General features: G+C 44.3%; 1 protein-coding gene across 6 annotated transcripts in view; it reads left to right on the top strand.

Moving 5' to 3' along the window:
• Window positions 1-16,179, top strand: part of TPP2 (tripeptidyl peptidase 2) — a 75,231-nt gene that overhangs the window by 54,220 nt on the left and 4,832 nt on the right. For 2 of the 6 annotated variants that reach the window (XR_009346847.1, XR_009346848.1), the window contains exons 23-28: window positions 496-740; window positions 990-1,068; window positions 3,208-3,246; window positions 8,606-8,757; window positions 10,914-11,010; window positions 12,233-12,374. Coding sequence is in view for 4 of the 6 variants with exons in the window: in XM_059143795.1 (XP_058999778.1) it covers window positions 496-740; window positions 990-1,068; window positions 3,208-3,246; window positions 8,606-8,757; window positions 10,914-11,010; window positions 12,233-12,363 (743 nt within the window). In the remaining 2 variants the exon portion in view is untranslated. The remainder of the gene's footprint in view (window positions 1-495; window positions 741-989; window positions 1,069-3,207; window positions 3,247-8,605; window positions 8,758-10,913; window positions 11,011-12,232; window positions 12,375-16,179) is intronic. The other 4 variants (XM_059143795.1, XM_059143798.1, XM_059143796.1 and 1 more) reach the window with 2 other exon arrangements.

The following is a 16,179-nucleotide window of genomic DNA, read 5'->3' as shown; positions in this document are numbered from 1 at the left end:
GGGAGTGGGAGCAGGAGGAGCAGGGAGCCCTGTGTGGGCCTCGATCCTGGGACCCTGGGATCATGACCTGAGCCGAAGGCAGATGCTTAATGACTGAACCACCTGGGCACCCCTTTGGTGGTGGTTTTTGCATGTTTCTGAGGACTCGCGAACTAGAGGAACATTGCTTTTATGAGTCTTGAGAAGACACTGACTTAGCTGAGAGTATGGGCGTAGCCTGATGTGGGAAATTGAGGGCTCAGGAGCCATACCTGCCTTCAGCTCCTTTATCCTTTATTGTGCACGGGGTCTTGGACTGTTCAAGTGATGTTCCTGGGCCTGCTTCCTCACCTGCACGTTCAGGCCCTTGTGTGTAGGTATTTGCGTGTGTGCGTGCACACGCACACTGTTCCTCACGTAGTGTAAGTGCTCTGTACGTGGTAACTGTTCCCGTTTATCCTCTTACTATAATTTCTGTTGACTTTTCTTTTTCCAAATGTTCCTTGTCTTTTTTAGTATTCTTTGAAACTGGAGAAAGGAGATTATACAATCCGACTACAGATTCGTCATGAGCAGATCAGTGATTTGGAACGTCTTAAAGATCTTCCATTCATAGTTTCTCATAGGTTGTCTAATACCTTGAGCTTAGATATTCATGAAAATCATAGTCTTGCACTTCTAGGAAAGAAGAAATCAAGTAATTTGACATTACCACCCAAATATAACCAACCATTCTTTGTTACCTCCTTACCAGATGACAAGTAAGTGATAGTGTTGCTTACACTTAATGTGTCTCTACTGCAAGTTTTTCATGTGAGCTCATTACATTGAGCTCAGTTTATTTATGTTGTCAACCATTTTAGAGTAAGATTGTTTCTCCCTTTGATTTTTGAAAACCGAGCTATGGGAATTATTTCAGAATGCAATTGTTTTGATGTTTGGCCCCTTGATTATCTTTCTGAGACTTTCTCTTTAGTTCCTTTTATTTCTCTTTTGAACTTTCTTATTAGAATACCTAAAGGGGCAGGACCTGGATGCTACCTTGCAGGATCCTTAACATTATCCAAGACTGAACTTGGGAAGAAAGCTGTAAGTATCTTTTTTTTTTTAACACTGAAATTACCTATTCCAAAATTTCCATTCCTTTAAAAGATGGGAATTAATCCCACACTTAACGCATTAAAGAGAAGCTCTTCCTGGGGGAAAAAAAAAATTGAGTAGTGTCTTCCCAAAGGTCAATTAATATTTGATTGTATTTTAAAATATTTAGTTTTTTTTTTTCCAGGCCTAAGTACTTGGGCCCTGAACTGGTCCTACCTTACATGGCTAATATACCTGAGCTCCCTTTGAAACATGTAGGTCCAGATTAAACTTGCCTTAAGTGAATGGGATGTTTGAAGTTAAAACATTTTATGGAATTTTAACCAACATAATATTGTGGATATAAAAATGTCGGGTCTTGGGTTACTTCTAGAAAACCAGTCAAAACATTTCTAACGAGCAGTATTTTTCTCACTTGTACAGACCTTTCTTTCTCTTAGTTAGAATTTTCCGTAATTGTGTAGATAATTAGGAGATACTTCTTTTGGCATTGCCTTTTATTATATAGCTTTAAAACTATGCCATTAAAAACATGTTTCTGGTTGTGACATATTAGAGATAAACATTACAACTGGATAGGTACTTATTTTAACTTTTCCATCTGTTTTCATTGCACATTTATTACGGGAATAGTGTTAACGTGGATCTGTCACGTTCTGTCGCACGGTAGCTCGATGCGGATAGAAGCTGTCATTCTTACAGTTTTACATTTCTCCTTAGCATCAGATCTTACATAGTGGTCTCCTACCTGATGCTGGAATCATAAATACCCACACCAAGATGGAATAGATTTCTTGCATCTTAACAAGTATACTTCTTGCCACTATTGAACCAGAGGTCACTTACTGCTGTCTTAGAGGCGTAACTTGGGAATTCTGTGCTTTGAAAAAACGGTTTGCCCTGACATTTCTTGAGTGTCATTTCAGTCAGTACTGCAGTTGACCCATGAATGACACGGGTTGGAACTGCGCGGTCAACTTACATGTGGGGTCTCTTTTCCGGTAGATAGAGTAGCGTACTGTAAATATATTTTCTCTTCCTTGTGATTTTCTCAATAACATTTTCTCTAGCTTACTGTTAATCTAAGAATATATATGAAATAATATGTCACTTGACTGTGTATGTATTGTTACGGCTTCCAGGCAACCGTAGGCTGTTTGTAGTTAAGTTTTGGGGGAGTCTGTACAAGGATTTTCAACTGGATGGGACAGTAGTGTCCCCAGCCCCCATGTTGTCTAGGGGTCAACTGTACTTATTTATAGATACACTTTAGTGTCATTTGAAGTTAATCAGTAGTCAACGACACTGGAATTCATAGACGTATGGATTTAAAAGGTCCTGGTCTTTTTTTTGTAGGCTTCACTTCCTGGGCAGCAGGGCTGCTTCCAACTGTGGGCTCCCTGGATGGGGAGATGGGGTTCTCACCCACATAACTCTTCTCAGGTGTCTACTTCTTGTGACGGTTATGACAGAAAAGCATTGTCACTGAAAGTGCACTTTTAGCCAGTCAGAGGTAGTTACTACTTCCTAATGTTCTTACAGAGGCGTAAACTATAAAAGAATGGGATTAACTGTAAGCTATTTACCAGGTGACTACTTATCGGGTCGATTTTCTTGAGAGAGAGCAAAACCTAAAGGCATAGAGTTCATTGCACTTGTCAGCACCTAGTTTGTTTAATCTTACCTCATACTGTGCGTTTCTCACTGGTTTGGTAGTTGGGAAGGTGAGTGTTGTTTCACTTCTGCCTTTCATGGTCACCTTGAATGTGATGATGCCCGGGCATGTGTGATTGTTGTGACTTCCTTGAAATCAGACTCTGGACTGTCAGCTACAATTTAATGTTTTTAAAAGCTTTTTGATAACTAACAGATTTTGCTGTGCTCAATTTTTTAAATACAGAGTTGAAAACATCTGCCCTTAGGCATAACCTATTTAATTACATTTTTATTAAAGTGAAAGTGGCAATGTCCCTTTCTTTAAAAGCCTGCCATTTTGATCGTAGACCTGACCCTTCTTACGGAGACAAATGCAGGTGGGACATAAACTGGAAGACAATTAGACAGACGGTGTCTCCATCCCGTGTAGATTGTGCATGTTTTCTTACAGAATGTCCTTCTAACTCCCAGGGGCAGTCTGCAGCAAAACGACAAGGAAAATTTAAAAAGGTACTGATTGTCAGTTCTTGAAAAAGATGTCTTAAAGCCTTATTTGCATATTAGTTAAACTTCTTTTCTGTCACCTATTATAAGTCGTTAAAAACATCTCTCTCTTGGTTTCCTTTCTTTAAGTTCTGCAGTATAGTGCTTTTAGCTTGTCAGTGTTGAAGTACTGCTTTCCTGAAGTTTTTTTCCTGCCATAAACTGCTGGAAGGACCCCTGTTATGTGTGTCTAGAAAAAAAATTTAATGCTATTCATTTCTTAGCTAAATAGTATATGTCAAATAGTATTTGAAATTTTACATATCTAACATCCTACAGAGAAATTAATGTAATTTTTTTCTTAGCTATATAAGTCAAAACTATATAAGTCTTTTAAAGTCCAAAACCTTTTTTTTTTATTTATTTATAAAGTCCAAAAACTTTTTTTTTGAAGACTTTTATTTATTTATTTGGTGGGGGGTGGGGGCGAAGCAGTCTCCCTGCTGAGCAGAGAGCCCAATGCGGGGCTCCATCCCAGGACCCTGAGACCAACACCTGAGCCTAAGGCAGAGGCTGAACCCACTGAGCACCCAGGCGCCCCGAAAACATTCTTAAATTGGATGATATGATTATTAAAATACTGTGAAGGAATTTGAAAAAAAGTTTCTTCCTGCTCTTGCGTCATCATGCTGGAGGAGCAGAGACAGAGCAGTGGGTGGTGGGAACAGAAATAAGGACTTTCCACCCCAGGTTAAAATTGACTCAAAGAATACAAACAGGCTTAAGACATAATTTCCCTACAACTTATTAGACAATCTCTGATTGACTGCGAGAGCCAAATTTCACTCAAAACAAAAGCAGAATTCTATTTCTTAGGTACTTAGTGGAAGGGATACACATACTCAGCTGTCCGGCTTCATTCAGGATGTTACTGATTGCTCCTGTTCCGACGAGAAGCATCGTTAAGATTTTGTGTTTTAAGGTATAAATAAAAGATAGGTCTTTCTTAATGCGCAGCGATGTGAAACTAGGGACCACCATTTTAGAACAGATGGAGTGTGTTTATTAAAGAGAACTTCTGTAATGTCTGTATCGCTATGTGATGGCAAACACTTCAGTCCAACAAAATGCCCCGCTGGGAATCCTCTTTCCAGTTACAGGACTATCTGCTTCACTGCGGGCTGAACGTGGCAGCCCGTTTCTGAGCCGTGTACATTCATTCGATGAAATGTGACCAGCTTTAACATGAAAACGAAATAAAGTAGTAAATGTCACTCATCAGACTCATAAAACAAATTTCTTTTTATTTATAGATTAGTTTATCTTTGGGTCATCCGGAAAATAGCTTGAAAGCCACTGCTTTAGAAAAGGAAGAAAATGTTTTCTAGGAGCCCATTAAAAATAGAAGATGCTTATCACAAAAGCATACTGGGGTTTTTTCTTCCTATTGTATATTTTGGGGTTGATCTTTTAGGGAGTGTTGGTGGATTTTGTTTGGATCAGGTTGTAAAAGATAGGAAGCTATTAAGTGAATAAGACATTTATTATTTGATGGTTAGGAAAGCTTTATATATAACAAACTTGGGCAACTAGAGTTACCTCTTCTCGGTTCTCCTGGTCTTACAGTCTCATTACCAAAAAGATCTATATATTAATTTATTGCCAGACAAAATGCCAACCAGCTTTTGGTGCATAATCCTCGATGGGTTTGTCCTTTGGGTCTCAGTGACTTCTCATTTGGAAAATGCAGTTTACCTTTTTTAGGTTCATTTTCATATGAAAGAACATAGTTACTTTTAACAGATGATGAATAGCATTCCAGTATGATTTTGATCTTTAAAATAGCTGTTTTCGTTTGTATAAAGATATTAAAGTTTTGAATTTAGTTAATAATTTAAGAACTAAGGAAATTATAATTTTTGAACCAAAAATTAAAAGGCATTATGGTAGCCAAAGAATAATTATGAGTTTTGCAGGTAGATTTGACTTTCAAGGATATTGTTCAGACACTGTCAAAATGCTTGGTGAATAGCGGAAATAATATGTTTTTTAGAAAAACTTACTGTTAAGTATCTACTATAGAGAATTTTAGCATTTCTGATCGGAAGATTACTCTTGACTCGCTTTTTAAATCATAATCAAAGTTGCTCAAGATTTAATGGTACAAAATGATTTCCATTAAATTAACCCTATACTAAGTCCTTGAGAAGCGAATTGAAAAAATACTGACCAAAAAAAGAGGCGAACATGATAAAACAAAAAAACCCTCCATTTTTCTTTTGATTAGAAGTTAAAATTACCATGTTTGTAATTTTGAATAGTAATAAAGTTACTGTCCTCAAATATTTTTAGGATTATAGTAACCGTTATAATTGCTAACTTGAGATATTTAATATATAAAATGCTGATCACAAAACCCTGATTTCCTCCCTAAGATCATTCATCACAAACTCTCCTTGTCTCTTATGCTTTTAATCTTTAGTGATAGTTTATGACTATCATGGTACAGGTTTTCTTTCTGTTTATAGATCTTTCTTAGAGTTTATTGTTAATCATAAATTAATGGATTGCTTATTTTAAATTCAGTTCTGTGTTCTCTCTTCTGTACTCAAACATAATAGCAAATGCCTTACCTTTGAGCTTCAGAAGAGGCATTGCCTCACAATGAGACTTCCTTCCCATCCTGAAAGTTGCCTCTCTCCCTAATCAGTCAAGGAGGCAGGGGAACTAAGGGAGGCTCACGTTAGGTTAGAATCAGCATGGACTGTGGGGACTCTGCCTCCAGGCAGGCGGCATCCCCACCAAGTACAGTGGAAGTACAGGACTGTGTGAACAGAGGGTAACTGTTGGGGGCTGTCTCTGCCCCTCGAATTCTTCAGTATATTATCTGTGCTGCACAGATGATCCTGAAACGATCTGTTCCCGTAAGAGCTTCTTGGTTCTTCAGCAACTCTGATCTTGCAGTCGCTTTTCACCCCAGCAGTGCCCACCTAGAAAAGTGAACTCAAGAGGAAGGAAGACGGATGGGTAGCAGGGTCCTAAGGAGCTTTTCCAAGCAGAGCCCACTGCTTTGTCCCGTCTCACGCTGCACAGGCAACCTTGGCTTGCAGGCGCGCTGGCTCCTGGCCTTCGAGCATGGTGCTGAGATGCCTGAAAGTGGGTTTGTGTGGTTCTGTCACAGGAGAGGTTTTATGGGCGCTTCACCTGAGTCAGACTGAAGGCACAGTTACCGTTTGATGGTGGAAGGCTATTAGAACTACTGCATCAGTGGTTCCTTATATTTGCTATTATAATTATACCCCAAAATAAAATATAGTTGCGAAAATTGTTAACATGGGCATATGCACATTGTATTTACACCTAAAAATCCTGTTTAGGGCAAGGTGGGGCTTGCAATATTATTTTTTTGTCTCTACCTGTATAAAGTTGTTTTCTGAAATTACTATGATTAGGAAAATAAAAGTTTCGGTAACATATTTTTCCCCAATTTTAGAAATGTTAATTTAAACAAAAAAGGTTTTAATTAAGCATTTTTAATATAAACTTGAAGCTAGAATTGGTGAAATTGACTTTGTCTTTTAATGAAGGGCAGCTAGCTATTGTGCCAGGACCAGAGCTAGCCAGTCTGATATAGGATTTCATTTCCCAGACACTGCCTTAGTTTTCGCAAGGGGAGATTTCCGTGCTTTAATAGAATAGATCAAAATAGATGTAATTAGATATAAATACACATTTCTCTGCTCTTTTCAAAGCAGAACTTCTCAAAGGTGCTGTCTGTGCTGCTTTACTTCCTGTTCTCCGTGCATCTTTCTCGGGCGGCCCTCACCCCCACTGTCCACGGAGACTGCGCGTCTCTCGTGGCGGGGACCAGCCACTGCTGCACAGTTCTGCCACCGTGTTCTCCTGCCCCTGCCACCCCCTCCGCTGTTACTGGTGGATCACTCCTCTTCCGTCCCGCTGGCTTGTCCAGGGAGCCCCTCTGGTGTCCGTCTCCTTCACTCCCCAGCATTCTCTGAGACCGCAGAATGCTTTGGCTCCAAGCCTGGGCTTCCTCCTCCCCTCCCTCGTCCTGCCCGGTTTCATTTGTCCCCTCGTTTTAAGCATCATCAGCAGGCAGTGTCGACTCTGCCTTCATGGATATCCAGATCCATCCATTTCCTCCTCTTGTACAGCCTGCTCTTAAGTCCGAGCAGTGTTGGGAATCCATGCTCCCCGCCTCACTTGTCTTCCTCCTCGCCTTCCACCCTTTACCGTCCATTCTCCGAATAGTAGGAAGAATTATTAAAAACAAACCAACATTGCTCATCCATATAGGACGCAGAGTCAGGAAGCAAAAATAGAAATCTTGAATCATGTTCACTGCCTTGCCTACAACTCCCCTGCATTTAGAGTAAAATCTGTATTTTGGTCCGAGGGTCTCAGCCCCGCCGCCTGTGGTTGCTGCCCCCGTGCCCAGTGCGTCCCGCCGCGCGTGCCGGGTGCTCAAGCTCAGGGCTTTGCACGCGCCCATCTGCCGTCTTCACACGCGTCCTCTCCTCAGTTGGGTTAATGAAGGCCGCCGAGCCTCATTCACATAGGTCGCATATTCCCTGTTCAGCGGGAATTCCCGGCACCACTTTGTCCGCGTTGTTCCCACCTCCCCGAGTAGCCGCTCTCTGTCCCTGCGTCCCGTTCCGCTTCCTGCACATCCTCTGAGACCCCGAGCTACCTGACGTTGTCTGTCTTCCCCCACCGGGACACGTTCCCGGGTGGAGAGGGCCTTGTCTGCATGGCTGTCTGCACCTCTTAGAGCATTACGTGGCATGTCTCAGGCCCTCAGAAAGTCCTCTTGATTGAATGAAGAAACTTCCCTTTAAGTTTATATAGAAAAGAGGATCTTTTTTAAAATTCCAAGTTATTTCCTTCCTTTCTCAAGTAGAACAAGTGAAAGCTTCGTAGTAGTCTTTGGTAGGTAGTACTGTCTGTAATCCAGTGTGGCAAGTAAAGCTAAGAATATCGCACACACTCATGGAGGAAAGTTTGTTCTTACCTCCACTATTTTTTTTTTTTTTAAGATTTTATTTTTAAGTAATCTCTACACCCATTGTGGGGCTGGAACTCACAATTCCCAGATCAGGAGTCGCACACGCCACTGACTGAGCCAGCCAGATGCCCCTTACATAAATCTTTATTTTAAAGAGGATTTAAAAGCAAGAGTACTTTAAAGTTTGGGAGAAAATTCCTTTGATCATAGATTGGGATTTTTCATATGTTGTAGCCCTTAGGATCTGTAATATGATGTAGCACAACTCAGGGCAACCTGTGTTCTGAGATACTCAGTATTGAAGATGATTTTAAAATATGTAAAATTAAGTGTGTTAATCTGAGACTCTCTCCACTTTCATAGGATGTGATCCCTGTTCATTACTACTTAATACCTCCACCAACAAAGACTAAGAACGGCAGCAAAGACAAAGAAAAAGATTCAGAAAAGGAGAAAGATTTAAAAGAAGAGTTTACTGAAGCGTTACGAGATCTTAAAATTCAGTGGATGACAAAGTAAGTTTTAGTGGATTTTCGGCCTCCATTTACTTTTATTTTCCCAGTTAAAGCAGTGTGGTGTATATGAGCATGGACTGTATTCAGAATGTTAACGGTGGGTGGCAGGGTTACAGGGGGTTTTATTTTAACCACTTAATTCTGATTTGCTCTTGGAAGAGAATTTTACTGGAAAGCATAAAGAAAAAAATAAAAATCACCTTTTTGCCTACTCTCCAGAGGTAATCATTGTCCTAGGATTATTTCTCTGTAGTTCTGCATATAGCAGTGTAAATGATGTTGTGTCCTAGTTTTCCAATTACTATGTGATTTTTGGCATTTCTTAGGTCATTTAATAGTCCTTTAAAATACCATCTTAATGACTATGTGGTTTGCAGTCCTGTGGATGAAATGTAACCCACTTAAATACTCTAATTGACATTCACTTTTATATCTTTTCTCTGTGGTGCTGTGATGGACATTTTTACACATGTAGTTTCTTTAAATATCCATCAGATCACATCTTAAAAGTATAATTATTGAGAATCAGTATTATTAACACTTAAAATTTGCCCTGCTATGTTTTGACATATTGCCTTCTAGAGGGAATATCAGAATTTCTACTCCCTCCAGTAGTATATGGCAGAGCCTGTGATGCCGTGGAATTGGAAACGAGGCCTTGCTGATAGATGGCGAGAAAAGAAAAAGCCATTATCGTGTCTTAAGTTGCATTTCTTAAGTTACGAAACTTGAGGCTTTTAAAATCTGTCACCGCATTCTTGTCAGCTGAACGTGTCTTGTGCTATTTTTCTATTGGGACATCAGATTTTTCATTTAACTTTTTAACATAAAAGATATTAAGGCTTTGCTGTACTTGTACACATTTTCCCTCAGCTTATTTTTTGACTTTTAGCTTACTTTTTTCATGGTGGAAATTTATTCTCTGTAGTCATAGGGGTTGCTTTTTCCATTTGTGTTATGCGGTATTTCTGTCACCACCGCGTTCCTGTGGGAGTCCTCGTCAGCTGAACGGGTGCGACCTTGCAGTCCTGAGCTGTTCTAGAGAACAGACGTCATCGTGTCATGAAACTAATTCCCAGGGATTGAGCAGTTTTAGGGTCCGTCTACATTCAGGCTGACCTTTGCACTTAAAACTAGGCTGTATCTCAGAAACCAAAGTCTGTAAGTCAGTCTCCGATCGATTGTAGGATGTCGTAAACAGCTGAAAATACCGTGTAAATCCTTCAAAAGCGAAATGGCAAAGGTTGACGTCTGGCATGGCAGTGTGAGGAGTCCCAGGAGCCCACTTCTCTGGAAACCAGTGAAAATCTTTTTTTTTTTTTTTTTTTTTTTAAATCAGCCTTTTAAAACCTCCGGAGTTGATGTAAAGGCATACAGCAAAGGATGAAGAAACATCTGTCGTTCAGGGAGAAAAGTGAGAGTCTGTGGTACTTGAGCCCAGGCCGCTCCCTGCTTCCCCACTGCAGCTCAGGGACCAGGCCGCTTGCGGCCGGAACACGGGGCGCCCTCGCCCCCCGGCTCCCGGACAGAGGACTCTCTTCCGGGGAGGAGCTGCCGGGCATGTGGGAGCCTCACGCCGAGACCTCCGGAGTGATGAGTGGATGTTTGGGGTTGAGGGGAGCAGAGGGCCTGCCTTGGGTATGGCACTGCTGAGACCACTAGGGCCCCTGTCACCCCCGCCCAGGAAGTGGTTTCAGGGCAGGCGAGGGAAGCCAGGAAGAGCCTGGGCCACTGCTCCCCTCACCCATGCCGTCAGCTTTATTCAGCTTCCCCATCCAGGAACATGGAATGTCTCTTCATTCATCTGAAACTTCAGATTTTTCAGAAAAGTATACGTTTTTCTTATACATTATAGACCTTTCTAGAGCTTTTCATCTTTCTTGCTATTTGATTGTTTTTTCCTTCTCTCTATACATTTATACCTGGCATATATGAAAACTTGATGCCTCCAGTTTGATTTTTTTTTCTAGGTTAAGCATATTTATACTACCTGCATATAATGATAATTCTTGTCAGTAAAGAAACTTGTATTTCAGACTGATGCTTTATGTTATGGACTGGAACTTTAAAGCAATGTTAAATAATAGGGAAGACAGAAATTGTTTTCTTTCTAACAGAAACGAAATATAACATTTCTCTCTTTCTTATATACATAGGCTGGATTCTAGTGACATTTATAATGAATTGAAAGAAACATATCCTAATTATCTTCCTCTGTATGTTGCGAGACTTCATCAGTTGGACGCTGAAAAGGTGGGACATGTCCATTCTTAATATTTGAGTATTTCATTTTGTTTGTAACATTAGGTAAAGTTTATACGTTGAATAAAAGTGCGGCCTTATATTTGTCTTTGCTCTTGTCAAATGCAAACATTCCGTCACATTGAATGTTCTGTTAACTATTCTCATTAAGGTAAATATAGAACTTAGCTGTTACTATGAGTTCAGCTTAGAATTCCCGCTTCTGTTTTTGGTCAGTGGGAGGAGTAGCAGGGAAGATGTACCCAGGGTTGCTTTTCTGACATTCACCTCCAGGGCAGGGGTCCTGGCCTGCGGCAGATGTAAACACCTACAGCAGAGGAACAACTCCTACTTTGCATTAACTTTGTTACTGTTCTAATTTTCAAGAATTGGCCATCGTTCCAAACTGTCTTAACAGCTCTCATTAATAATGTTGGCCAGTAGGGAAGCGCAAGCCATGAACAATTAGAAATTATCAGGGGTTCAGAGTGAATTTGAAGGTTGAAAGGAAACCTCCAAGACTCACGAGGGGAGCACCGCAAGCACCGCGGTGATCGTAGTTAGACTCCACTGGGTCTATTCTTGTCTGCTCCCATCTTTGTGGTTTTAATAATAAACCAGGGAGAATGTTCCTCTGCAGGTGCTTTTTTCCCTTCTGTTTTCATGTGGTGTGTGACTGGAGTAATGGAGCCAATTGGGTTTCTAAGATGCCCAGAAAAGGAGTTGCCTTGGTAGAAAACACTACATTTCTGGGAATCTTTATCGGGCTTACCCTCGCCATCAAGTCCCAATGGGGAATGTGTCTTGGGTATTTTCCCATCCAAGCTCAGGTTTTCTGGTGATGCTGATGTTGTGGCAGTCACAGGAGGAACAGCACCGAGCGCCCTGGGCTGTGAGCAGAGTGCCCCGCCCCCTCTGCTGGGTTGTGACTGTCATGGTTGGGACGACAGAAATGAAGGGACTCGTTGATACATCCATTTCTTTATCTTTTTTTTTTTTTTTTTTTTAAGATTGTATTTATTTATTTGACAGAGAGAGACACAGCGAGAGAGGGAACACAAGCAGGGGGAGTGGGAGAGGGGAGAAGCAGGCTTCCGGCTGAGCAGGGAGCCCGATGCGGGGCTCGATCCTAGGACCCCGGGATCCCGACCTGAGCCAAAGACAGACGCTTAACGACAGTCCCCCAGGCGCCCCGAAACATCCATTTCTTATTTCTTCTTTTTTTCCTCCCTAGGAGCGGATGAAAAGACTTAATGAAATTGTTGAAGCTGCGGATGCTGTTATTTCTCATATAGACCAAACGGCCCTAGCGGTTTATATGGCCATGAAGACTGACCCCAGGCCCGATGCAGCTACTATAAAAAAGTACCTAACCAGTAAATAATCTTTCTTGCATCTCATTCTTAGTTACTTTTTTAAAATTAATGAGAGTATTCTTCTATTCCGGCTTGTTCTGTCCCTGGAGTTATCAGTATTTGGATGTTCCACCCTTAGCTATTTCGTGATAATTTTCTTAGTTGTTTGAGATGAAGCAGAAGAGAAGCAGCTTGCTTTCTTGGCCGCCAGGTCCATTGTGTGGAGAGACTTGAGTAGCTGGGATCAGACAGTCCCGCCCCTTGGGGATTTGTGGCAGCTGGACATACGGAGAAGGCAAAAAAGATTAATTTCTAAACTGTTCATTGGCCAATAGCATGAAAAGCCCAGATTTAGTTTGTAATGTCCGGCAACACAAATAGAAATAAAGTCAGGTTGAAACCGTCGCCAGCAACTTGAGGTAGGAGCCGGTGTCACGGTATTGCAGGGGTGAGGGGCAGGGGGTTATGGTTGAGCTGTAAGAAGCCAGCGCAGGCGTGAGCAGAGCGGCGTCGCCGGGCGCGGGTGGGCGAGCTTATGGCTCCGCACGTGGTGTGACAGTCCCTCAGCCACCGGAGCCTCCGCCTTCCTTGAATTCTCAGGACCGTATCGCGGGAGCGCTCCCGGGAGCAGCTCTCCCTCCTGCCCCTGGGTAATTTTCACTCAGAGGCCGTCACCTGCGAGGGTAGAAACCGCGCGTCTTCCTGGAGCTGCTACAGCCATTCCCTCGGCCTCAGGCAGGCGCTGCTCTGTGGAGTCCTTGATTCGGAAGCGCCGAAGCTCTGGGTGTCGCCTCGCTCGTTGCAGCTCTTGGCAATCTGCACGTGGTAGTTTTCGGGCAGAATGAAGTTCCTCAGACTGGCTTGTGCGCGGGACCTGCGCCCTCCCCACCCTCTGAGGGAATCATTCAAACGTGGCTGTTTTGTTGTTCATTTCTGACACGCCAGTGACGTGCAAGGAATTATTGGGGATATTTGGAGTATATTACCTCATTTAAACTGAACCTTCTATGTAACGTGCCAAGCAGCGGCCTTTTTACCCGCTGGCTGCCGAAGAGCAAACGGGAGAGCCGGATTCAGGCCGGGTCTCTCCGAGCTGGGCCTTTTCTTGCTTGTGAGCAGCCGCTTGCGTTCCCGCCCATCTTGAGAGGATTCCCTGCCTCATGTCTTTCTCAGAGACAACTAGGGCATCCGCTCCGCCTCGCCCCTCGTCATGCTGTCCTTCGTGTCAGAGGGGACAGAGACCCCCCCCCCCCCCGAGGCCAACCTTTGTCTCAGCCCGAGTCCTCCCCTCCATGGCTGCCCCCTGCTGAGAGCCCCTGTCTCCGGGTCTTCAAGGTCTGCGCCTCAGCCCGCAGTCCTTTTCGTGCGTCTCCTGTCCCCGGGGGCCCCTGGTTTCTCGCTGGACCAGTCTGCACCGCGCTTCCTTCCTGAATTCCATTCCGTGCTCATCCCGTCGCAGGAGGAGTCCGGCCTTGATCTTGCATGAGAAACTCTTGCCGGGAACCGAGGCCCTGCTGAGGCTGCCGTGGCCTCACTGCGGCCGCCGCTGGGAGCCGCCGCGCCCCTTCTAGCTCGGCTGTTGCTTAGTTTGTGGAATCCGTGTCCTCTCTCCAGACCCCCGTCGAGGAAGTAACGGGACAGATGTCGGTAAATGGGAAGGTCCGTCTAGCCCAGCTGCTGTTCTGGCTTGTCCTTCCTGAGTCTCCCAGCCCCAGAGGAGGCTCTTCACTCCGGGGGGAGGCGAGCCGCAGACGGCGAGCTGTGGCGTCAGTCTCGTGAGTCCCTCTCCCCTCACAGTTCTTCTCCCCAACGCTGACTCCAGTGGCTGGCGAAAAGTGACAGTAGCCTAGGGTGCTGGCTTTAAAGATGGTGGCTGCGGAGACGGTCGGCGACGCTGGGGTAAAGCTAGAAAGGGGCTGCGAACACGTGAAAATGCCGAGAGGAGCTGGTTCGGTTCTGGCCGTGTCGGCGCTTACAGGGCCGGCGCCTGCCGCGGGCTGCCGTGGGCCCCGCCGGCGCGGGCTCGGCTCTCCGTGCTGGGCGGAAGGGCCCGTGCGGGCCCGGAGCCGCTGGGCTGGGCCGAGCTGGTCTCGGGGGGCCTGGCGTTCGCCGGAGGCGGCGGCCGCTGACCAGGAGCCGCCGTGGAGCGTCTGTTTCTCCTTCCGTGCAAAGCTGCTTTTCCTCTAGTCCCTCTGCATCGGAAGTTCTGACGGCCGCTTTCTTATCTCCAGTGTGATAGTAGCTTTTGTGCGTGATCTAGTATCGAGTTTCCGTTAAACTGAACTGCAGTTTTAGGCCATTAAAGTATCTGATTGAGGCGCTTCCTAAAATACAGCTATTACCCCTTTGATCGGTACCTCTAACGAGATTTGATTCGGATGTTTACTGAGCAAACACTGTAGGTAAAGTATCACTGAGAGGATGAACAAAACGGACCAGGACACGGTCTGCTCTTGGGAAGCGCGTGCTCTGATGCGGAAGGTGAAGGTGCCGGCCGGGATGTGAAGAGTTACGATAACTACTGTAAATTGTGAAAGCCTGTAGGAAGAGCCGATTTCATTTGACTGGGGAAAGCCTCGTGGATTGGTAAAATATTTGATCTGAGCCGATCCGTTCTGAGTTAGACGAGGGTAGGGAAGGAATATTCCAGATACGTGGAATTATTGGATCCGAGATCTGGGTTATGGGGTTTGGCAGGTAGTTGGACCGAGGACTGGCACGGACAGCACGCTTAGGTCGCCCTCTAAGCTCTGCGTCCGTCCGGCCCTTCTCTGGGCGGCTCGGACCCGTCAGCTGCCCTGAGTGATCCCACCTGCCTTTGCCGATCCACTTCTGTTCCAAGGCCCCGCCTTCTTCCTCACACAGTGGGGACCATAATTGTGTCCTGCTCCTAGGGTTGATGCTGTAATGTGTAAGTGAAGTACTGGTAAGACGTTTCAGAACGTGGCTGGCGTCTAGAAGGTGGGGTGGGGTGGGGTGGGGGAGCGCTCCGTAAATGAGAAGCTGTGCACCTGTCCTTCAACTCCGAAATTCTTTTGTTCCTGAGTCCAAAGTAACCAAGCAGTTCCCTGACACGTTTCCCCCAAAAGAGAATGAAATTGGTTCTTTCGAGCTTTGAAACTCTTTGCTGAAAATCTCACGCCTCTTTTTTGGCCTAAATTTATCTACGTTGCAAACGTATTAAGGTGGGTAATTTTGTTGGGTTGTAACAAGTTGTTGTTTTCTCATTTTCATTATCTTTTGTACAAATTGTTGATTTCGTAGCGCCAGCAGATTTCATATGTGCATTTTCCAGTCCCGAGTCCTTCAGAGTCATTCGTACCGTTAGTCCGTTCATCCGTGTCCGAGTGCCCGTGGCACCTTCTCCGCACTTGTCTCCACACGTGTGGGACATGAGTTGGACAAAATGCCTCAGATAAGCAAGTGTCCTAACGAGTACCGCTGTCCCCTGGAGTGCAGGTTGCGACTGCGTTTCATTCAGCAGTGATGTACTGCGTTTCTGTCCCGTGCCAGGCACTGTCTGGACACTTGGAGTCATCAGAACACAGATTCCTGCCCTGCCGCAAGGCGGTTTTTCCGTAGCGATTAAAAGCAGGGGTTCTCGAAGCAGACTCTACCTGGATCTGCTGCTTCCTGACCATTGGACCTCGGACGAATCTCTGTGTGCCTCAACTTCCTCCTTTGCAAATGGCGATGATTAATAGTATCTTACTCAGAACTGTCTTGACTGTAAATGAGTTAATATGTAAAAGTGCTAGAGCAGTTTCTGGCACGGAGGAAGCATCTTACAGTGTTTGCTCTGTTTGTAAGTGAAAGTTACGTTCAC

The sequence above is a fragment of the Mustela lutreola genome, chromosome 13 (assembly GCF_030435805.1).
Source record: "Mustela lutreola isolate mMusLut2 chromosome 13, mMusLut2.pri, whole genome shotgun sequence".
NCBI classification, from domain to species: Eukaryota; Metazoa; Chordata; class Mammalia; order Carnivora; family Mustelidae; genus Mustela; species Mustela lutreola.
This window is presented reverse-complemented; position numbering and strand designations above follow the sequence as displayed.